Here is a 24,213-nt window from a genome sequence, read left to right on the forward strand (position 1 = left end):
TGCTGCTTCCTAGCTCTTCCACGGCAGCTGAGCACAAGGCAAAATGAGGGTCCTCAGGTCCCCGACAGTGGCCGAGGAAACTTCCTGCCTGCCTCTGCGGTCTGTTCTGCCTGCAACCAGGCTGGGTAAAAAGGCTGCTGCACTGGCCTTCTCCACCCCTCCTCACTTTCAGAGCCAGACGCGACATCCACCATTTGCCACTCGACCTCACAACACGCTCTAGGCCCCACTCACCGCCCCTTCCTGCCACCCTGGGCCGGCACCACCTCCCCTAAGCAGCATCGAGGAGACCCTCCCCCTACCAGCCGCCAGCCCGGGCCTGGGAGTCAGAAGGATGTGGGTTCTAATCCTGCCTCTGCCACTTGTCTGCTGTGACCTTGGGCAAGTCACTTCACTTGCCTGGGCCTCAGTTCCCTCTTCTGTTAAATGGGGATGAAGACTGTGAGCCCCATGTGGGACAACCTGATTACCTCGTATCTACCCCAACGCTTAGAACAGTCCTTGACATAGCGCTTAACAAATACCGTCCTTATTATTATCGTCCTGCTTTCTGCCACCTTAGAACGAACGAGAACAGCACCTGAAGTATGACCTCGGGAAAGCTAGTGGCTGCATAGCCACCACTGTGGACTCTGAATCAGGAGAAATTCTGCTCCTCTAGCCACAGTTTCCTACTGCCTTTGCTTTTATTTTGTATACTGCATATTCGTTTTGTCCCTTTTGCTGTTTTAATGTTTTACTGCTTCACTGCTCCCAAAGCGTTCATCACCAACCCTCCCCGACCTATACTTATAGATTGTGAGCCCCTCAGAGAACAAGGTAAGTGTCTATTTGGGCAGGGAACGTCTCTATTTATCATTGCATTGTACTTTCCCTAGTGCTTAGTACTGTGCTCTGCACACAGTAAAGGCTTAATAAATACAATTGAATTCCCACCTGTACTTTCCTAGCACTTAGTAATAATAATGATGGCATTTATTAAGCGCTTACTATGTGCCAAGCACCGTTCTAAGCACTGGGGTAGATACAACATAATCAGGCTGTCCCAATGTGGGGCTCACAGTCTTGATCCCCACTTTCCAAATGAGAGAACTGAGGCACAGAGAAGTTAAGTGACTTGCCCAAGGTCACATAGCAGGTGAGTACAGTGCTCTACACACACAGTAAGTCCTTAATAAACACTAGTGCTGTTACATAGTGAGGAAGGAATGCAATTGCTACTATCCATTTTTTCTGGAAAGCCATACAGTCCTTTGGCATTAAGGGATATTTCTTGTTCGCGATTTGGTTTATCTGTGGTCGGCTGTGCCTCGTCCCCGTCCCCTGCTCTCGGCCATCAATATGGTCACCAGCCTCTGCAGCCCCACCCCTCAGGGATCAGTCGCCCCCCAGTCTTCCCGGCGAGCGGGGACGGCTGGGACGGTGAATGAAATTTTATCAGGCCCAGGTGATATCTGTGGGTTCATCTCAGTCTCAGGGATTCTCTAACTGGTCCCCTGAGAACACCACAGACTATAATAATAATAATAATAGTGGTATTTGTTAAGTGCTTTCTATGTGCCAGGCACTGTACTATGCGCTAGGGTGAATATGAGCAAATCGGGGTGGACACAGTGCCTGTCCCTCTTGGGGCTCACTTGTCTGCTGTGTGTCCTTGGACAGGTCACTTAACTTCTCTGTGCCTCAGTCGCCTCATCTGTCAAATGGGGGTTAAGACTGTGAGGATCATGTGGGACAAGGACTGTGTCCAACCTGATTAGCTTGTACCTACCCCAGTGCTTAGAACAGTGCCTGACACCTTGTAAGTGCTTAACAGATCCCATCATTACTATTACTGTTATTACCAACTCCGTTATATCCTGCTCTCCCAAGTGCTTAGTACAGTGCTCTGCACACAATAAGACCTTGTGAAGCAGCGTGGCTCAGTGGAAAGAGCACGGGCTTTGGAGTCAGAGGTCATGGGTTCGAATCCCGGCTCGGCCACTTGTCAGCTGTGTGACTTTGGGCAAGTCACTTAACTTCTCGGTGCCTCAGTTACCCCATCTGTAAAATGGGGATTAAGACTGTGAGCCCCACGTGGGACAACCTGATTCCCCTGTGTCTACCCCAGCGCTTAGAACAGTGCTCAGCACATAGTAAGCGCTTAACAAATACCAACATTATTATTATTATTAAGACCTTAATAAGTACCACTGATTGATTGGTGGAGGACGGTCCCTGTTCAGTCTATGTCGGGACTGCCTTGGGATACTGACAAGCGGCGTGGCCTAGTGGATAGAGCAAGGGTCTGGGAGTCAGAAAGTCATGGGTTCTAATCTACCACTTGTCTGCTGTGTGACCTGGAGCAAGTCACTTCCCTAACTTTATGCCTCAGTTACCTCATCTGTAAAGTGGGGAGTGAGACTGTGAGCCCCATGTGCGACAAGGACTGTGTCCAACCTGATTTGCCTGTATCCACCCCCGCACTTAGTTCAGTACCTGGCACACAGTAAGCGCTTAACAAATACCACAATTATTGTTACAAAACCTCCTTAGCACAGTGTGGGGAGATGGGACTACGTCCCTACCGGACCACCGCGGGTGAGTGCCGAGATCACTTTTGGCTTTAAAGCACCTAAACCGTCACCCTGGGGAGACGGACACCCCGCCCCCGCCCGCCGCGGCGGTGCCCATTTTCTCTAAATGGTCGGCGGTGATAGTGAGAGGCGTGGCTGAAATGAAATGTTGCACTGCCAAAGAAAGTGATTTTGCGTGGCGAACTAAAACCTGACACCAGTGAATTCATGTCCTAATTCAGAGCCCCAAAACAGGAGACGCACCCAGAGGAAGAGGAGGAAAAAACAAAACAAAAAAAAAAAACTGCGCTATTCGAATGCCGGGAACAATTCTATGGCAACTTTAAATGATGACGTGGTACTTACAATTGTGGGTTGAGTGGTTGGAATAAAGGTGGTAGTCTGCGGGACTTGAACCAGTTTTATAGGCTGGCTGCTTGTCACACCTGTTGCTATCTGTAGACACAGCACAGGCAACCTCAGTTTCGGTTAGGGCTCTGGGCGGTATTAACCTAGCTCACTACCGTTCATATTAATTCATATTAGGAGTGTGGGAAAATAATCGGTGGGAATGCTTCGGTTGGGTTAAAGATTTGGAGACTTAATGAATTCACAGGTTACTTTGTTATTAAAAAAAAAAAAATCAAACTATGAACATGGGCAACACACACAGCATGATGTTTCAGGCTAGACAACATCAGGGTACAATGAGAAAGCAATTCGGTACATCAACGTCCATAGAAACAGTCCACAGCGGAAGCATTACAGTGATTTGCTCTTCTAGGTCTTAGGAGGAGCAACCCCTTGTCATCAAGAGACAACCGCATGAGAGGTCTGGTCCTAAATGATGTCTCTGGATTAACTCTAAACTCACTGTCGGGCAAGAAGGGGATTTAGCTTAATTTAGTCAGGCACGGGAAGTGTATGTGTCGGGCAGGGGTGGAGACAGGACACGACTGCTACTTCTGCCTTTCCTTCTCTCAGGGTCTGAGGGACAGCCTCCATCTTCTACCAGCCTCCACTGAAACACTTTTGCCTATGGTGTAGGGCAATAGCGATTACAGTAATTAGGGTACTTGTTTAGCGCTTACTTTTTACCAAGCTCTGTTCTAAGCACTGGGGGAGATACAAGATAATCAAGTTGGATGCAGTCTCTGTCCCACAGGGGGCTCACAGTCTTAATCCCCGTTTTACAGTTGAGAGAACTGAGAAGTTAGGTGACTTGCCCAACGTCCCTGAGAACCAGAGGAACTGGGTTCTCACCCCAGTTTTGCCACTTGCCTGATGTGTGGCCTTGAGCAATTAACTTTTCTGTGCCTTAGTTTTCTCAACTGCCAAACGGGGATTCAATCCCTGTTCACCCTCCTACTTAGACTGGGAGGCCCATGTGGAAAGGGTGGGGGGAGAGACTGTATTTGGCCTGATTAACTTGTACTTACTCCAGCGCTTAGAACAGGGCTTAACACAGAGTGAGAGCTTAACAAATACCATTAAAAAAAAATAGAGAGGGAAGAGAGGAAGCGGGAGATCCTTGCTGAACCGAAGGCCGTACTAAACCACCAGATAACTAGTAGGTCAGCAGAATCTGGGAGGCTGGGAGTACCTTATCCGAAGGGGAGTGCTAGCCCAAAGCCAGCCTCCCCAAATTTACAGCAACGTGGTTGGGCTCCCTTGAGAAGAAAAATCGGCCAAGAGGCTGGAGGCAGTGGGGCCTCATGGGAAGCGCTCGGGACCGGGAGTTGAGAGACTTGGGTTCAAGCCCCGGCTCCACCTCGGGCCTGCTGTGTCACACGACCAACCCACCTAAGCTCTCTGGATCTCGGTTTCCTCATCTGCAAAATGGGAATAAGAGACTGGGAGCCCCAGGTCCAAAAGGGATCGGGTCTGATCTCACAACCTCATACCCACCCCAGTTCTTATCACAGAGTAAGTGCTTAAAAGTCCAAAAGTAGTATTATTATTATTAGAAGCGGGGATCGAAACCAAAATCGTGGCACACCACCCCACACATTCGCCCCTTTAAAAAAAAAAAAGAACGTGATACAGTCACACCGATCCTCTTACGTAGAATGACTCTCTAAGGCTATGCCGACAGGTCTTTGTTGACTTGGAAAAATCGAGAGAGAATCTAGACAGAAGCCGCCGGGGAAATGGTACTCACTGTGACAGTGTCCTTGCTTTTCTCCGATGGACTTTCCTTGTCTTTGGAGGTGTTGGTCGATTCTGCAGGGGGAGGCTGTGCGCTAGAAGCGGGCAGGGATGACTTACTTAATGTTTCCGAGCTCATTTCGGTGTCTGCTTCTTGCTGGGTGGCGGTCGCTAAAATTCCAAAATACCATTATCAAGCATGTAAGTAAATGGTCGCAATCCCGGCTCTGCCACTTGTGTGCTGTGTGACCTTGGGCAAGTCGCTTCACTTTTCTGTGCCTCCGTTACCTCCTCTGTAAAATGGGGATTGAGACTCTGAGCCTCACGTGGGACAGGGACTGTGTCCAACTTGATCTGCTTGTATCCAACCCAGTGCTTAGTACAGACCTGGTATGTAGGAAGCACTGAGCAAATACTATCATCATCATCATCATCATCATCATCATGTTTTAGGACTACTATGCAAACTTTTTGTTTTTTAATAATACTAATGGGGGGAGGGTTAAAAAAAATCAAACATATTTTCTTTTTCTTCTTCTACTACCTATAGTTTAAATCTATAAACTTCTCTTCATCCCTTCCAAAGGCCTGCCTGCTTAACAGGGTTTGTGGAGGATTAAAATGAACATTACCAAAATAATAGTTGGTGGTTCTGAAGAAGCAACTGAAAAGCAGTGTTGACTAGTGGAAAGAGCCCGGGGCTGGGAATAAGAAGGACCTGGGTTCTAATTTTGATGCTGCCAACTACTTGCTTTATGACCTTGGGCAAATCACTTCACTTCTCTGCGCCTCTTTCCTCAACTGTAAAATGAGGATTAAATACCTGTTCTCCTTCTTACTTAGACTGTGAGCCCCACACGGAAAAGGGACCGTGTCTGACCTAATTAACTTATGCCTCCCCAAGCGCTTAGAACAACGTTTGTCACATTGTAAGCACTTAACAAACACCATAAAAAAAGAAAAGAACATGTACATCTACCATACCCTATATCCTTTTATAATGGTAACCAAGACATGACTGACACACCAAGAGCCCAAAAAAAGGTTAATTTTTTTCATGCAAAATGACTGTTTTTTTCCACAGCTCCATTTTTAAATATTGGCACTGGGTTGTGGACATGATGGCAATAAGTGAGAAAAATTCAACTGAAATCAGTTTGTGACCCATAGTTTTGTCTCCGATCTGACCGGGTGGTAAGCATTTCTCAAGTGACTATCTACGTTCTGAAAGACTCGGAAAATGTTATAAGAGTCTAATAATAATAATAATAATAATAGTTATATTTGTTAAGTGCTTACTATGTGTCTAGCACCGAATTAAACTCCAGGATAGATAACAAGATAAGGTCTAACATGGGGCTCACAGTTTAAGTAGAAGGGAGAACAAGAATTGAACCCCCTTTTTACAGATGAGGGATCTGAGGCCCATGGAAGTAAAGTGACTTGCCCAAGGTCGCTCACCAGACAAGTGGCAGAGCCGGGAATTAAAACCTAGGTCCTCTGATTCCCAGGCTCATACTCTTTTCCACTAGGCCACGCAGCCTCCCTAGGACTTAGGGTAGGAAATAAAGTGCTCATAATGCCAGTGCTCATTTTGTATTTTAAGAGTGCACGTATTAAGAGAGAAATAGAGAATGTGTGTCTTCTCTGTACAGTGTTGCACTTGTGTGTCTCCTCTTTACAGTGAGAGAGAGAGAGAGAGAGAGAGAGAGAGAGAGAGAGTGTGAGATCCATTTTGGATGGTAACGCTATTGACAGGAGGGTGGACATTGTGTCCAATTCCTCCATGATTCATGGTCTCAACTGAATCTTTCGATCCAAAAAAACAAAACACCCGCCCTCGTTTCTGATCATTACCAGCCATCTGCCATGTGCCATCTGTGATTATTTCCAAGCAGACCAGATCCAGAATTCAAGATCTGAAGTTGAATTTTGTGGTTCGTTTCACCGAACCCCGCTTCCAATGTCCCTTCAGTGACCCATCCAGCCATTTATGGTATTCGTTAAGCACTTATCATGTGCCAAGCACTGTTCTATGCATTGGCATTGTTCGGCTTGGAGACAACCCTGACTAAAAACTTCACAGGCCAATGATGTGATTTCTGCCACTGTGTACTCTCCCATGTGCTTAGCTCAGTGCTCCGCCCACAGTAAGCACTTAATAAATACCACTGACGTTTTCCCAAGGGTGCTCAAGTCTGGCAACCAGATCCAAGGTTAGAGAATCTCAACATTTCTGGACTTTCCATGTGGTCTGGAGTTTGAAGTCTTGGTGGATTCCATACCAAGTATCAGCATCCCAAGGGCCATAGGGCTATATGGATATGTCCTCACTAATTCTTTGCCAAACAGGTGCACAAGTAGGACCTCACCAGATGGAAATCTGTGGCTTACTGCTGCTCCACGGCCCTGCCATGTTGCTACAAGACAGGTGACAATTTCTCACACAACTTCTTGCGTGTGTCTGTCCGGAACACGGCTGTGTCAACAATCAGTGGCTGTCGTTTGGCTTCCCCTCAAGGTTTTGGAGGTTGCCGATAAAATTGAGTCGGCCTCCAGTCATTCACGAAACTCTTCAAACCCCACTTCCAAACCCTCTGCTGGTCAAGCAGACTGGGTCGAATACGTTGGATGAGACCAGACCGATTTTACAGCTGATCTGCTCCACCGGCGTTGGGGGATTTTTCACGCCAAGCCTTTTCACCTCCAGTGAGACACATTGCGAGACATAACTTCTAGGGCAGCCAAACTTAGCTAACAGGTCAGGGTTTCTTGATGTCAGTGTAATACGGAGGCAGCAGGGTAATTCTGCATCTTCAGCCCAGCCACCCCACCACTGCTAGTAAAAATCCCTTAGTCTAATCCCACAAGACCTGATTCTCCTCTAAGGTCAACCTCTATAGGAAGCGGAAGGGCTTAGTGGATCAAGCACGGTCCTGGAAGTCAGAAGGACAAGGGTTCTATCCTGGTTCCGGCACTTCTCTGCTGTTTGACCTAGGGTGAGTCACTTCACTTCTCTGTACCTCAGTTACCTCACCTGTAAAAGGGAGATTAGGACTGTGAGCCCCATGTGGGACAGGCACTTTGTCCAACCTGATTAGCTTGTTCTACTCCAGCACTTAATATAGTGCCTGACACATGGTAAGTGCTTAATGCATTCCATAAAGAAAAAAAAAGCACACCCCAAAAAAACCCTCTTCTATTATACCTATAAGGGGTAGCCAAAAATTGCTTCCTGGGCTACTAAGAGCCCCTTGATCTGTGAGTCCTTTTCCTCAACTCAGTTGTGTGAGCTCTAAGTGTCCGCTGATTATTATTATCACTAATAATAATAATGGTATTTGTTTAGCACTTACTATGTGCCAGGCACTGTATTAAGCAGTGGGGCAGATACAAGCAGATTGGGTTAGACACACGTGGGGCTCACAGTCTCAATCCCCACTTTACAGATGAGGTAACTGAGGCCCAGAGAAGTGAAGTGACTTGCCCAGGGTCACACATTAGACAAGTGGCAGAGTCCATGACCTTCTGACTCCCAGGCCCGTGCTCTATCCATAGGCCGTGCTGCTTCTAGATTTGCCAGGGGGAGGAGGAGGGAGGGGAGGGCCCTGCCTGAATGACACAACTGTTATGCAGTCATTCATCTGCTATGTATGTTGGCTTTTGCAAATGTGCCTTGCTTCAGCAGCACTGATATTCGATGCCCTGAAGTTCCTGGCAAGAATTATCAATTCTCCAGGAGCCTGATATAGAGCCATATGGATATTTGAGATGCCATTTCTAGTAAGCTGCTACGAAAAGGCTATGGAATTGTATCAACGGATGAGAGCCCCCAACCCCGACCCACCCACGGCCCCAGCTCCAGACTCTGAGCAAGGCTGTGCACGCCCCTTGGGTCCCACTGGTGAACCAGTACCTTGCTAATGGGCAGAGAATGTGTCTGTTCTATTGTCCTCTCCCAAGCACTTAGTACAGTACTCTACACACTGTAAGTACTCAACAAATACCACTGATTGAGGTGACAAGGGTTGGAAAAAGCAGCATGGCTTAGTGGATAGAGCATGGCCCTGTGAGTCAGAAGTTCATAGGTTCTAATCCCAGCTCCGCCATTTGTCTGCTGTGTGACTGGGCAAGTCACTATACTTCTCTGGGCCTCAGCTACCTCATCTAGAAAAGGGGGATTACGATTGTGAGTCCCATGTGAGGCAGGGCCTGTGTCCAATCCTATTTGCTTGTATTCACCCCAGCGCTTTGAACAGTTCCTGGCACACAGTAAGCGCTTAACAAATACCACAGTTATTATTGTTATTATTATAGGTTTGGGAGTCCCATTCGGGTGGCACCTTCTAAATCTTCAAACCCCACCCAAAACCCCCTCAAATCCTTCTCTCTCTATGGTCCTTGGGGTTTTTGGGTGGGGTTTGAAGGTTTAGAAGGGACTGCAGGGGCATCGGGATCAGACAGTTTTAAAACTGGGTTTAAAATAGTGCAGAGTGATCTGCGGTAAATTAAAGCAGCGTGGCTCAGTGGAAAGAGCACGGGCTTTGGAGTCAGAGGTCATGGGTTTGAATCCCGACTCGGCCACTTGTCGGCTGTGTGACTTTGGGCAAGTCACTTAACTTCTCGGTGCCTCAGTTACCTGTTACCTCATCTGTAAAATGGGGATTAAGACTGTGAGCCCCACGTGGGACAACCTGATTCCCCTGTGTCTACCCCAGCGCTTAGAACAGTGCTCGGCACATAGTAAGCGCTTAACAAATACCAACATTTATTTTTTATTTAAAGCAGAAGCGGCATGGCCTAGTTGACAGACCACAGGCCTGGGGAGTCAGAAGGACCTGGGTTCTAATTCCAGCTCCACTACTTCCCTGCTGTGTGACCTGGGACATTTCACTTCTCTGGCCCTCAGTTCCTTCATCTGTCAAATTGGGATGAAGACTGTGAGCCCCATAAGGAACTGGGACTATATCTAACCTGATTAGCTTGTATCCACGCCGGGACTTAGTACAGTGCCTGGCACAAGGTAAGAGCTTAACGAATAACATTTTCAAAAATTAAAGGAAGGACTGCTTGAACAAATACGCTGTTACTGTAAGCCTTTTGTTGAGTAGGGATTGTTTCTATCCGTTGTTGTACTGTACTTTCCAGGCGCTGAGTTCAGTGCTCTGCACACGGTAAGCGCTCAATAAATACGACTGAATGAATGAATCAATGGACACAGACATGTCTGGTCAGAGGCGATGGTGAGGTCTCAAGATTTTTTAACCAACTCCAAAGGGCCCCTTTTCACCCCAATCTGGGGGCTGAGGGAAGAGAGATTACCTGATTGAGTGCATGACTTCATATGCTCAGGCCAGTGAGCTTGCTGGCATGGGTAGTCGCAGTAGCTGGTGTTCCAGCAGCAGTAGAAGATGGCTTCTTTCTTGCAGTTGGCGCACCACTGTTTCTTCTTCGTCTCGTCCACGGCCTGCTGCTTCTCCAACTCCAGCTGCTTCTTCACCTCAGCGATGAGACGGTCTCGCTCCTGCTCCAGGCTCTGCCTCATCTCAGCCATGGTCAGTTCTGACAGGACACAGAAGAAAACCTGTGTTTCATCTTTTCCCGACAGAACGTTGTGGGGAACATTTATGAGGCATGCATAAAGCGCAAGGCACAAGCGGTTACACCAAGTCAACAAGGAGGGGCAGTGGATTTCTTTGATTTAGTGCTCTCTCTCTCTCTCTCCTTCCCTCTTCCTTTCCCTTCTTTTCTTCTTCTCCCTCTATCTCCTTCCTTTCTCTCCTTCCCTCCTTTTCCCTCCCTCTCCCATGTCACCTTGGTGGGAGTAACACCAGAGTTATAATTCCTGTTTTACAAAGTGGCTAACTTAGGGACAGTGGTGGAGTCGGGCCACACTCATTTTTCGTACTGATCGTTTCTTCAGAAACGCTTTGGGTATGTCACTGCCCTTCTCAAAAATCTCCAGTGGTTGCCTATCAACCTTCCCATGAAGCAAAAACTCCTCACTCTTGGCTTCAAAGTTTTCCATCACCTTGCCCCCTCCTCATCTCCCTTCTCTCCTTCTACAGCCCTCCCCGAACACTCTGCTCCTCTGCCGCTAACCTCCTCACTGTGCCCCATTCTCCCCAGTCCCGCCATTGACCCCTGGCCCACATCCTACTACTGTCCTAGAATGCCCTCCCTTCTCACATCTGCCAAACTAACTCTCTTCCCCTCTTCAAAGCCCTACTGAGAGCTCACCTCCTCCAGGAGCCCTCCTCCAGACTGAGCCCTTCCTTTCCCTCTGCCCCTCCTCCCCTTCCCATTGCCCCTACCCCCTCCCTCTGCTCTACCCCCTTCCCCTCCCCACAGCACTTCATATATATTATTTAGTATTCTATTTTATTAATGATGTGTTTTTAGACTATGAGCCTATTTTGGGCAGGAACTCTCTCTCTCTGTTACCGAACTATACATTCCAAGCGCTTATTATAGTGCTCTGCACACAGTAAGCACTCAATAAATACGATTGAATGAATGAATGAATAAAATCACAGTCCCTGCTTTGTGAGAATCAGCACCTGGAAGCAACAGGGTGAGTAGAAAGCAGGAAGAGAAACGCTTTGGAGAAACGCTCACAGGTCTCTGTGTCCTACTTCCCTTCTTGAATAAGCTCCAGAGTTCATTCCACTACAGGCCTGTAGTGCTACTTATGTCTAGTGTGAGGTTTAGGGACCAAGAGGAAATTTAAACATCTCAAAATATAAGCCAGGACCTACAAAATAGGGCATTAAGATATGCTATGACTTCTCTTACTAAAAGCCAACACATTTTAAATAGCCAAAATCAGTTTCAGGGGGTACAGTGAAATTCATTTTTACTGGGCTTTTGGTGAGGGAGTAGGAACCTAGATTATCAATTTGGGCTGGGGGATATTGCCTGTTGCACTGTTTCCTCTTCTTTTAAGGGAGGACTAAACGGGACAATGCAGATGATTTAGCTCCCGAAGAGGCACTGTGATGCAGGAGAAACAGCACGGATCCAGGAGTTGGAGAAACCGAGCTCTAGTCCCAGCTCTAACAATGTCTGCTGTGTGGCCTAGCACCTCAGTTTCCCTGTCTTCAAAATGGGTATAATAATACCTGCTCACCCCACCCTCAGCCCCTCAATTATGATGATAATGTCGATGGCATTTGTTACGCCCTTACTACATGCCAGGCAGTGTTCTAAGCACTGGGGTAGATACAAGCTAATCAGGTTGGACAAAGTCCCTGTCCCACATGGGACAGTCTAAATCCCCATGTCACAAGCGAGGGAACTGAGGCACAGAGAAGTGAAGTGACTTGCCCAAGGTCACATGACAGATGAGTGACAGAGCAGGGATTAGAACGCAGATCATTCTGACTCCCAGGCCCATGCTCTCTCCATTGAGTTACGCTGCTTCTCCAGTCCTTATGTAGATAGCCGTAATTCATTTACTTATATTAATGGTCTGTAACCTCAGCATGGGCAGGGAATGTGTCTTACATTGTACTGTCCCAAGCACTTAGCCCAGTGCTTTGCACACAATAAGCGCTCAATAAATACCACTGATTTAATGACCGTCCTCTCTATCCCCATACAGCTGCTGGGAGGATAAAATGACATCCATGGTAGCACTTGGGAAACGAAAGCACAGACAGCACCATTCTCTGATTAATCGACCTATCGATCAATACCATTTATTGAGTGCTTACTGTGTGCAGGGCACTGGACTGAGCACTTGGGAGAGTACAATATAACAATATAACGGACACAATCCCTGCCCACAACGAGCTAGATTATAGATCGGTACAGTATGTTATACTTTGGGAAGCAGAGAGGCCTAGTGGAAAGAGCACAGGCTGGGAGTCAGAGGATCTGGGTTCTCATCCCGGCTCCACCACGTGATTGCTGTATGACCTTGGTGAGTCTTAACTTCTCTGTGCCTCGGTTCCCTCATCTGTCAAATGTGGATTAAGGCTGGGAGCCCCACTTAGGACAGGGACCGTGTCCAACCTGATCAACTTGTATCTAACCTAGCTCTTATGTCACAGTGCTTGGAATATAGTAAGTGCTTAACAAGTACTATAATCATTATTATTATCATGATTATATTATACTCTCCTGACTGCTAATTACAGTGCTCTGCACACAATAAACTCTCAATAAATACCACCGATGATACCCCAGCTCTTAGCACAGAGCTTGGCATACAGTAAGTGCTAAGCAAATACCACAATTATTAATTATTACTATTATTGCTGTTCTTGTTATTATACCAGCATATAGTTAGTGCTGAGCAAATACCACAATTATTATTGTTATCCCGCATCTAGTAAGCGCTGAGCAAATACCACAATTATTATTATTATTGTTGTTGTTCTTATTATCATACCGAGGTTGTGCTTCATCTCCGAGAGCTCCTGCTGATGAAGCCACTGAAGTTTCTCGATCTCAATTCGCAAGCGGCGAATCTGAAACACGGGAGGCCGAAGGTCAATAAAACCACCCTTTCACGGAACACAGACCCCGAAGTTATGGATTACAGTCTTGGAAGACACTCTCTCTCCCCAAGCTCCACCCCCAGGGGTCATTCGGGCCAGCCTCCTGCCTCCAGGTAGTTTAATAACTAGACCGTCCAGGACAGGGTCAGTTTCCTATTTTTCTGAAGGATTCGTGGGTTACAAATGAACTTTAAAGAGCCCTCTCCCCATAGGCAAAAAATATTCACTCGACCGATACTAATTATGTGTGATCAGACCCCAGGACCCAGTGCTTCGACCCTACTCTCTCTCCCGAGTTTCTGTGCGGAGGCCAAAGAAAAAGCCTTTTCTTTAAAGCAGGACAACTTGTTCGTGGGCGTTAAATTCAGGAGAGGGAGGGCAAACTTCCCGAGCTAAAAATGTCTCGACTCTCTACGGGGATAATCTTTGCAGGGACCCATGTTCACGAAACACGTTTCTCAGCAAGCAACGTGCAAGTGTGTGCTCTGACCTCCGCAATGGTACTTCCGGTGGTATTTTTAGAAAGATCGTTGTATATTTCTGTCATTGTTCCTTTTATTGCATCCATCATCTGAAACATAAACCAAAAGAGTTGGACTAAGATATTGCATCTGGCTTTCTGTTGTGCATTTGAAAGACACCGTTCTATGCTGTTCGCTGTTGCTGAGGGGAGCTGGTCTGACTGCTGAGGAATTAGTTCCATAGAATGGTTTATCTCGAGGAGGATTTGCCCCATTTCAGTAGAGCCTGCCAGGCCAGACTTGAAAAAAAAAATGCCCTTGTATGAGCTAGGCCAAGGGAGGAGAGAAATAGAGGAGAGCACAGCTTGGGATGTCTGTACACATGTTTTACTTCTACTCTCAGTTCTATTCTAAGCAGCAGCATGGGCTAGTGGAAAGAACCCGGTCCTAGGAGTCAGAGAATCTGGGTTCTAATCCCAGTTGGGCCATTTGTCTGCTGTGTGACCTTGGGCAAGTCATTTAACTACTCTGAGCCTCAGTTCCTTCATCTGTAAAATGAGGATTCAACACCTGTTCTCCCTCCTACTTAAACTGTGAGCCCCATGTGGGACAGAGACTTGTGTCCCACCTGACTACCTTGGATCTACCCCAGTGCTTTCTACAGTGCTTGGCACATAATGATAACAATACTGGTATTTGTTAAGTGCTTACTATGTACCAGGCACTGAACTGAGAGCTCGGGGGGAAATACAGAGCAAATCGGGTTGGACACAGTCCTTGCCCCACATGGGGTTCACAGTCTTAATCCCCTTTTTTCCAGATGAGGTACCTAAGGCACAGAGACATCAAGTAAGTGACTTGCCCAGGGTCACACGGCAGACAAGTGGCGGAGCCAGCATTAGAACCCGTGACCTTCTGACTCTCAGGCCTGTGCTCTATCCACTAGGCCATGCTGCTTCTCTTAGTAAGCGCTTCGCAGGTCCCGTGATGATTATTCTCCCTCCCAGTCCTAATTTCACCAAAGATTACCAAGATGTGCCCAGGGGAGTTTCCCCTCCCTGCAGGAGGAGCTAAGACAGTCTGCCCTGGGGGCTTAGCTGGAGGCAGGGGCGATGCAGCAAAAACGGCAACGAGACCCAAGTGTCAACCTTTAGGTCCTGGGACCATCTTTCTCCTCCATTTTTCAAACGACTATTGTTTGTCCCTTCTTAATAGGTAATAAGCGATTATTTAAAAATATTTTTAAATTTTAAAATAGGCAAATATTAATAGGCTCCTACTGCAAACACATTTCCAGAACACGGTAATGGTATACTAGTAGAAGCAGCAGTATTTACTAATCAACTACTTGCTGTGGTGCACCGTACTAGGTGCTTGGGAATTACGGAATAACAAACTGACATGTTCCCTGACTACAATGAGCTTACATTATAATGAGGGAGACACGCAAAAAAAAATATAAAGCTAGAGAGGTCAAAATTAAATTAAGTGGACACATATACATGTGCACTAAAGGGGAGTGTACCTAAGTTTATAAATTTTAGAATTAACTCACCCAAACTCAACCAAGGAGGACAGTGTCTGGTCAAGGTGACTTTTTGGTTTCGATTTCTAGCTTCCAACCATCTCCCACTGTATATGCTGCCAGTTAAAATAACTTTTCCATTTTGCAAAAGGCTTGGCATCATTTTTATTTGCCTACGCTGAGAGTTTACTGGTGAATATGACTGTTTTTTTTTAATCAAAAAGTTTTTAACGAGTAAATCTAAAAAAATTGGAGGTAGTCCAATGCAATACTAATTGCGGTTCTGTTCCATTCCACTGTGAGAAATCGTTACTTCATGTGTTTATTTGCATTACTACTTCTGAGGATCAGAAGTATTCCAGAGTAATGAACTTGGCGCTTCTGCCAAAGTGACTTTCTTACTTGTGCTCCTAGAAACAAGGGGGCTCATGAAGTTTGAACTGTAATTGAGACCCAGGTGTGGCAAAGTTCCACGATCGATCGCTTGTACTCACTGAGTGCTTACTGTGCTCAGGGCACTGTACTAAGCACTTGGGAGAGTACGACAGAGTTGATAGACACGATCCCTGGTCTCTAGTGGAGGGGTTTATAACCTAACAAACACGATGAGAACTTCCTGTCATATATTTGGCAATTTGGGTCTCCTTGTTTGCCTCATTCGGTTGTAACCTCCAAGAGCAAGGACAGAGAGCAGCAAGGTCTAGTGGAAAGAGGCCAGGCCCGGGAGTCAGAAGACCTGGGTTCTAATCCTGGCTCAGCCACCTGCCTACTGTGTGATAGTGGGGAAGTCACTTCATTTCTCTGAGCCTCGTTTGCTTCATCTATGAAAAGGGGACTCAATATCTGTTCTCCCTCCCTCCTAGACTATGAGCCCCACGTGGGATAGTGACTGTGTCCGACCTGATTATCTTGCATCTACCCCTGCTTTTAGTATAGTGCTTGGCACTTAGTAAGCGCCTGACGAATGCCCCGATGATGGTTGTTGATTTCCGTGTCTTTTGCTTTTCATGTATGTTCCTACGTGTCTAATACGTGCACCCAGCCGGGGTTCAATAAAGCCCGCAGACGAAGTGAACTGGGCTCCTTCTCGGAGACGTCGACCAAGATCATTCTAAAGTGAAGTTCCCAAGTGCATTTTTTCTCCGCTTACTTTGCTTGTGTACTTCGCGATGTCTGCCGCGACGTCAGCGGATGCTGTAGCTATAGGCAGGTCGGTATTCAGTGAAGAAGACAGCGTGCTTGAGGATCCTGAACTGGTAACCATAGGAACCGGCTGGGTGCTCGTAACCAGGGTGATCGTCGAGGTGGAGGTGCTCTGTGTGATCTCCTTCTGCTGCACAGCTAATAAAGGTAATAAAAAATAAAAAAGTCGCCATTATTAGACGCCCCCGTGTCACCCATGTCAAGTTGCAGTTGAGGATCAGAAGATATATCTTCCAACCTCTGGGCTTTCCCCCATCTGACTGAAGAGATACATTTTTGACCCTCCAATGACAGCTATGACTGCAGGTTCCCTGATCGGGCAGGTGTGAAAATGGAACCGAAGGATGAATGGAATGCAAACTTGCCAGCTGGAACTTAGATGGGGTCCCTATAACTCAAAACTTCCAAAATTCCCCCTTCCTCCCTATTACTTCTGGAAGATCTCATCGAAGGTCCCATCAAGCCTCCCCATTTTACAACTGAGTCCTGGGGGGGGGCGTTAGCTCTTATGCTCTGTGTTCTCTGAACCCCTGAAATCTAAAAGTTCCACCTTAGTTTAGTTTAGTTCAATCTAAAACTACCACCCATCTGATGGACTCTACACGAAGTCAAAATGCAGGGAATCAGGGACCTAAGCAGAATTTTTTGCAGAAGGGAAAACGGATGCCTACCTTGTTTTGGTTTTAAAGAAGCAAACGTGTGTGGCCTAGCGGATAGAAAATGGGCCTGGGAGTCAGAAGGACCTGAGTTCTAATCCCAGATCTGCCATGTGTCTGTGTGACTTGGGCAAGTAGCTTAACTTCTCTGTGCCTCAGTTACCTCATCTATAAAATGGGGATTAAGACTGTGAGCCCCATGTCGGACAGGACTGTGTCCAATTTGCTCGGTTGTATCTTCCAGGGCTTAGTATGGTGTCTGGTACATAGTAAGCACTTTACCATAAAAAAACAACAAATAACAACAACAAAAAAAACCCTGGCCATCTTTTTTCTAAGAGAGTGTGCTCTTGGGTGTTTTGGGTTTTGTTTTTTGGTGTTTTTTATGGTATTTGTTAAGTGCTTACAATATGCAGGCTCTGTACTAAGCACCAGGATAGATACAACTTAATCAGGTTGGACACGGTCCCTGCCCCATATGGGGCTCATAGTCTTAATCTTTATTTTACCGATGAGGTAACCGGGGCCCAGAGAAGCACAATGACTTGCCCGAGGTCACCAACCAGACACGCGATAGAGCCGGGATTAGAACCCAGGTTCTTCTGACTCCCAGCCCGGGATCTCTCAACTACCCTACGCTGTCGCTTCAGTAACTAAGTCACTGAAGTTACCGAAGTTAACTTCAGTTAAATCACAGAGCTGATTTCAACCGGCCGGCAGATTTCCTTCCGTTAATGGCTACGCTGGTGCCGGCTGGGGTCCCGCAGGAAGGGGAGGGGGTGGAGGGATGTCACGTATTATTTGCTCTCTACAGCTCCTAACACCGGTGAACGCGGCCTAGCCGTCGAGTTGGAACTAAAAACGGTGATGACGCTCCCGCTAATGACAAGACTGGGGTTGGTTGGACTCCACTGAGAAGACGGAGGTGCCATATACCTTTGACAGCCTGTCTCGTCTGATATCTTGTCCCTTGAGAGGACTGAGGCTGCTGGTGACTCTGTTGGCTCTGTTGTTGCTGCTGCTGACGCTGGACCTTCTGCATGTGCCATTTCTGAGAAGATGTTTGAAACTTACTTGACGAATTCCACACGACTCGCTGGACGGCCGGAGCCGTTTCCTTAGGGAGGAGCGGCCTCTGCTTTTTCACGGGGCTCCCTGAGGCGGCTGGGGGGGCCAGGAGAGCGGACGCGGTGCTGGTCGTGGGGGTCGGGCCGGCTGAGGGAGTTTGGCTGGCCGACCGGGTCAGGACTGGTGTTTCCGGGGGGGCCTGGCTGCTGGCGCTCGGAGGAGGTGCGGCTTTGCCTGTGGCTGAGATAAAGGAGAAACCGTCACCGACTCGGCCCGGCGGCCGCTCTTCTTGGGGCGATGATAATAATAATGATAATAGGATTTGGTAAGTGCTTACTGTGTTCTAAGCACTGGGGTAGATCCAAGTTAATAATTATGATGACATTTGTTAAGCGCTTACTATGTTGCAAGCACTGTTCTAAGCGCTGGACACAGTCCCTGTCCCACATGGGGCTCACACGCTGAATCCCCATTTGACAGCTGATGTCACTGAAGCCCAGAAAATAATAATAATAATTACCGTGGTGTTTGTTAAGTGCTTACTGTGTGCCAGGCACTGTACTAAGCGCTGGGGTAGATTCAAGTTAATCAGGTTGGATACAGTCCCTGCCCCACATGGGGCTCACCCTCTTAATCCCCATTTCACAGATGAGATAACTGAGGCCCAGATAATAATAATAACAATAACTGAGGTATTTGTTAAGCGCTTATTATGTGCCAGGCACTGTACTAGGCGCTCGGGTGGATAGAGAAGCAAATTAGATTGAAAATACAGTCCCTGGCCCACATAGGGCTCACAGTCTTGATCCCCACTTGACAGATGAGGTCACTGAGGCTCAGAGAAGTGAAGTGACTTGCCTGAGGTCACACAGCAGACATGTGGCGAGGTGGAATTAGAACCCAGGTCCTTCTGACTCCCAGGCCCATGCTCTATCTATTAAGCCATGCTGCCTCTCTACTGGTCAAAAAATCCTGGGCACTTTTAAAATAATTCCAGGCACTTGGGTCCCCAGGAGTAGTTCAGGCCCTTTCTTGGGTCCTGCCTATATACCTAGACTGTAAGCTTCTTGTGGGCAGGGACTGTGTCTGTTTATCGTTATATTGTCCTCTCCCAAGTGCTTAGTACGGTGTTCTGCACAGAATAAGCACTCCATAAATAAGATTGAACCTGAGGGGAAAGTTTCCAGGTTTTTGTTAAACCTTCTCTTCCTTGTGTGACATTGGACAGACACACTGATTGACCTCCCAACTTTAATTTACTGTTAGAAGCAGAGAATTGAGCGGTCCACTTAAAAAACAGTGCAGATGTAAGTGAAATGAGAGTTGTAGTAGTAGCAATTATTGGCCATTCACTTTCACTCATTCAATCATATTTATTGAGTGCTTACTGTGTGCAGAGCTTGAGAAGCATGGAAATAAAGAAGTGACATGTTCCCTGCCCACGGGGAGCTCCCACTCTAAAGGAGAGAGATGTGAAACAATCTTTATAACTGGACTGGTGAGAATAAATTATTGGATAAACATGTGCATGAATGCTGAGGGTGGATATAAATAAGTGGTTAAGGGCTAGAGTTAGCGCTTACTATGTGCTAAGACTGTACTAAACATTTGGGTAGATATAAGGCAAACAGGCCAGACCTGGCCCCTGCCCCACTTGGAGCAAGGCGAGAGATCCCTGTCCACAAGGAGTTTACCACCCCAAGGGAGGGAAGACAAGACAGAAAATAAATTAGAAGACCCCAGCTGCACAGCTTAAGGAAATGAATTGGGAAAGGCTTCTTGGAGGATGTGGGAGTAAAGTTCTTTTTGGCCTCAGTCCAGGGGCTTGCACAGTTTTAGGGGAAATAGGGACCATGTTATTTAGACAGTGGGGAGATCCCTGTCCAGAATCGGAATCGAGATGGGACAGTTTTGAGGGCCTCGAGTGGCAGTCTTAGGGTTTTGAGGAGAACTATAAATAGATTTCTGAGAGGCCTTCTCCCTTAAGACTACTCCACATCAAACTTAAACTCCTTACCATCGGCTTTAAAGCACGCAATCACCTTGCTTGTTCCTACTCACTTCGCTACTCTCCTTCTACAACCCAGCCCACACACTTTGCTCCTCTAATGCCAACCTTCTCACCATACCTCAATCTCGTCTATCTCGCCACCAACCTCTCGCCCAAGTCCTCCCACTGGCCTGAAACGCCCTCCCTCTTCATATCCGATTACTTTTCCCCACTTCAAAGTCTTACTGAGGGCAAATCTCTTCCAAGAGACCTTTCCTGACTAAGCCCTCCTCTCCTCGTCTCCCAATCCCCGTGCGTCATCCTGACTTTGTTCCCTTTATTCATTCTCCCTCCCCCAGCCCCGCAGTCCCACGGCACTTAGGTACATATCCGTAATTTTATTTATATTAACGTCTGTCTCCCCTTCTGGACTGTAAGCTCGTTTTGGGCAGGAATGTGTCTGTTTTATTGTACTCTCCCAAGCACTCAGTACAGCACTCTGCACACGATAAACTCTCAATAAATACAGTTGACTGGAGATTAGAACCATGACTGTGCTTCCTGTAATGTCATAAGCCATCTGAAATAGCTCTGATGACAGATGATACTGTTGAGAGGTGACCCAATCAATTTTAAAGAATATCATGCATTGCACAGAAAATGCTATATGCAAGAGAAGCAGCGTGGCTTACTGGATAGAGCATGGGCCTGGGAGACAGAACCTAGGTTCTAATCCTGGTTCTGCCACATGTCTGCTGTGAGACCCTGGGCAAGTCAGTTCACTTCTCTGAGCCTCAATTCCCTCATCTGGAAAATGGGGATTAAGACTGTGTGCCCATGTGGGACTAGGACTGTATCCAACCTGCTTAACTCATATCTACCCCTATGCTTTCAACAGTGTTTGTTTGGCACATAGTTAGCACTTCACACATACTATTAATTCAGCTCTCCACTTGGAATTTCACAAACTGACAAAAGCGGAAGCTGACGTGGGCAGAGAATGTGCCTGATGTTATACTGTACTCTCCCAAGAGCTCAGTACAGTGCTTTGCACACAGTAAGCGCTCAATAAATACGACTGAATGAATGAATGAATCTTGGAAGCCTTACGGCTGCCTGACACTTTGCTGATTTCTCCACAGAGGAACCAAAAACATCGACTTTCTATAGAGCAGAAAGGTCAAAGGGATCCAGAAGTCAACCAAAGTGATTTATACAGTATCATCGAAAAGACACTGAACTCATTACATTATTGTAGGTTTTCAGAAAGCCGAATGATTCCGGAAATTAAAATGCCACCTTGGAAAAATATAAGCTCTTGTTTCGACTTCCAGCATAAATGTGGTTCCCCTCCTCTATGGTTCAGCTGGGAGATTTCTGGGAGATTTCCATCAATAATAATAATAATAGTATTTTTTTAGTGCTTACTCTGTGCCAATCACTGTACTAAGCACTGGGGTAGATACAAGTTATTCAGATCAGACATGGTCTTTGGTACTGGTTTAGATCTTACTATGTGCCAAGCACTGTACTAAGCAGTGGGATAGATACAAGTTCATCTGGTCAGACATGGTCCTGTGTCCTGTGTCCCTGGGGCTGCGTCTGGCCTGATTGTTCTTGTATCTACCCAAATGCTAAAACATTAGAAAATGCTTAACAGATACCACAATTAATATTATGCTAATCATATCTTCTGCCTCTGCTTTAATAATAATAATAATAATGATGGTATTTGTTAAGCACTTACTATGTGCCAAGTACTGTTATAAGCACTGGGGTAGATACAAGGTAATCAGGTTGTCCCATGTAGGGCTCAGTCTTCATCCCCATTTTACAGACGAGATAACTGAGGCACAGAGAAGTTAAGTGACTTGCTCAAAGTCACAGAGCTGGCAAGTGGCGGAGCAGGGATTAGAACACTTGTCCTTCTGACTCATTCATTCAGTTGTTCATTCAATCGAATTTATTGAGTGCTTACTGTGTGCACAGCACTGTACTCTGCACTAGGAAAGTACAATTCAGCAATAGAGAGAGACACTCCCTGCCCACACTGGGCCCGTGCTCTATCCACTAGACCAGACTGTTTCTACAGTATTCTGCACTCAGTAAGCGCTCGATAAATATGACTGACTGAGTCCTTTCTCCAGAAACAGAACCAGGAGCAGCATGGTCCGAGGGTGGTCTGAGAGTGGTCCTGTCTGACATATAATGACATGTTCTTTGTGAGACACGGCCACACCAAAGGAAATCAAAAGGGACCCTGGGGGCTTGGCAGAAGGAACACACCTGTCTTTGAAGCCCCCACCCCCTCACTGTCCTCTAGCCCCATTCTTCTTACCACTCAATAGTATTTCTTGAGCACCTACTCTGTGCTTGTGAAAATACAGTACAGTACATGAGAAGCAGCATGGCGGGGTGGCCGGAGCACGGGCCTGGGAGTCAGAAGGTTCCAATCCCCGGCTCTGCCACTTGTCTGCTGTGTGACCTTGGGCAAGTCGCTTCGCTTCTCTGGGCCTCAGTTCCCTCATCTGGAAAATGGGGACTGAGACTGTGAGCCCCACGTGGGACAGGGACTGTGTCCAATCCGATCTGCTTGTATCCACCCTGGGGCTTAGTAAAGTGCCTGGCACACAGTAAGTGTGTAACAAATACCACCATTATTATTATAATAGTTTTATATTATTACAGTAGAATTGGTCAACATGTTCCCTGCCCTCAAAGAGCTTCTGGGCTAGTAGGTTGACAGCAGGTTGTATTGATATCTGACTCCCCCCACGCTAGACTGTAAGCCCGTTGTGGACAGGGATTGTCTCTCTTTATTGCTATATTGTACTTTCCAAGTGCTTAGTTCAGTGCTCTGCACACAGTAAGCGCTTAAATACGACAATGAATGAATGAATGGCAGCTTAGGCAATGACATAGACAGGACAGTGCTCTCTCTGCCCGGGGTAAGTGCTCAATACCATTGATTGATTATCAGTATGGGGGGGCCTCTTTCCCTCTTTTCTCTCCCTTCCTCATTCCTTTCTCTCTTCTTTTTTTCCTTCTCCCTTTCTCACCTCCTCTTTTCTCCCTCCCCACCCCATGCCTCTTCTTTTCTTCCCTCCATCCTCTCAAAATCCTTGTGCTTAAAAAGAAAGTTTGCAGGAAATAGAACATCATAAAGTGGATTCCCTTTTCTTCTAGATTTGGAGAAAAAAGTATGTGTCTCTTTACTAGGGAGTCTGGGGAGGCTACCAAAAATTCTCTCCTATTCCCTCATTGGCAGGCTCCTTAATATTAATAATAATAATAACTATGGTATTTATTAAGCGCTTACTATGTGCCACACACTTTACTAAGCACTGGGGTGGCTCTAATTAAGCTAATCGGGTTGGACACAGTCCCTGTCCCATATAGGGGTTAACAGTCTCAAACACCATTTTACAGACGAAGTAACAGGTCCAGAGAAGTGAAGTAACTTGCCCAAGGTCACACAGCAGACAACTGGAGGAACCAGCATGACCTTCTGACTCCCAGGCCCGTGCTCTATCCACTACACCATGGAGAGGTTTTATATTCATTCATTTGATCACTCGTATTTATTGAGAGCTTACTCTGTGTTGAGCACTATACTAAGTGCTTGGGAGAGTACGATACAACAATATACAATATACCAACTCTACTGTGTTATCCCAAGCGCTTATGACACTGTACTGAAGTGTTGAAACCTTATGGAAAGACCACGGGCCTGAGAGTCAGAGGGCCTGGCTTCTAATTCCGGCTCTACCACATACCTGCTGTTGACCTTGGGCAAGTTACTTAACTTCTCGGTGCCTCAGTTCTTTTGTCTGCAAAATGGGGATTCAAAAGCTACTTGGACTGTGACTCCTATGTGGGACTTGACTATCTTGAATCTACCCCAGGGCTTAGTACAGTGCTTGGCACACAGTAAGCACTTAACAAATAGCACTGGTCAAATAAATATTGCTAATTAATTGATGAAAAATGAGGGTGGACAGCAGTTTGGGGTATGATTGCATTGATGTTCACTACTAATCAGGGTGCTTTTATTATTCAAGTCACTACATTAATTATTTTGGCATTTGTTAAGCGCTTATTAT

The 24,213-nt window shown here is 46.6% G+C and overlaps 1 protein-coding gene across 20 annotated transcripts in view; it reads right to left on the reverse strand.

Moving 5' to 3' along the window:
* Positions 1-24,213, reverse strand: part of ZMYND8 (zinc finger MYND-type containing 8) — a 111,409-nt gene that overhangs the window by 3,042 nt on the left and 84,154 nt on the right. For 14 of the 20 annotated variants that reach the window (XM_007671359.4, XM_007671361.3, XM_039912936.1 and 11 more), the window contains 7 exons: positions 17,989-18,360; positions 16,344-16,534; positions 13,698-13,778; positions 13,099-13,177; positions 10,026-10,265; positions 4,717-4,874; positions 2,922-3,011 (listed from right to left, as the gene is read on the reverse strand). In XM_007671359.4, the coding sequence (XP_007669549.1) occupies positions 2,922-3,011; positions 4,717-4,874; positions 10,026-10,265; positions 13,099-13,177; positions 13,698-13,778; positions 16,344-16,534; positions 17,989-18,360 (1,211 nt within the window). The remainder of the gene's footprint in view (positions 1-2,921; positions 3,012-4,716; positions 4,875-10,025; positions 10,266-13,098; positions 13,178-13,697; positions 13,779-16,343; positions 16,535-17,988; positions 18,361-24,213) is intronic. The other 6 variants (XM_029071191.2, XM_029071181.2, XM_029071177.2 and 3 more) reach the window with 4 other exon arrangements.

Source organism: Ornithorhynchus anatinus, chromosome 8 (assembly GCF_004115215.2).
Source record: "Ornithorhynchus anatinus isolate Pmale09 chromosome 8, mOrnAna1.pri.v4, whole genome shotgun sequence".
In the NCBI taxonomy this organism is placed as follows: domain Eukaryota; kingdom Metazoa; phylum Chordata; class Mammalia; order Monotremata; family Ornithorhynchidae; genus Ornithorhynchus; species Ornithorhynchus anatinus.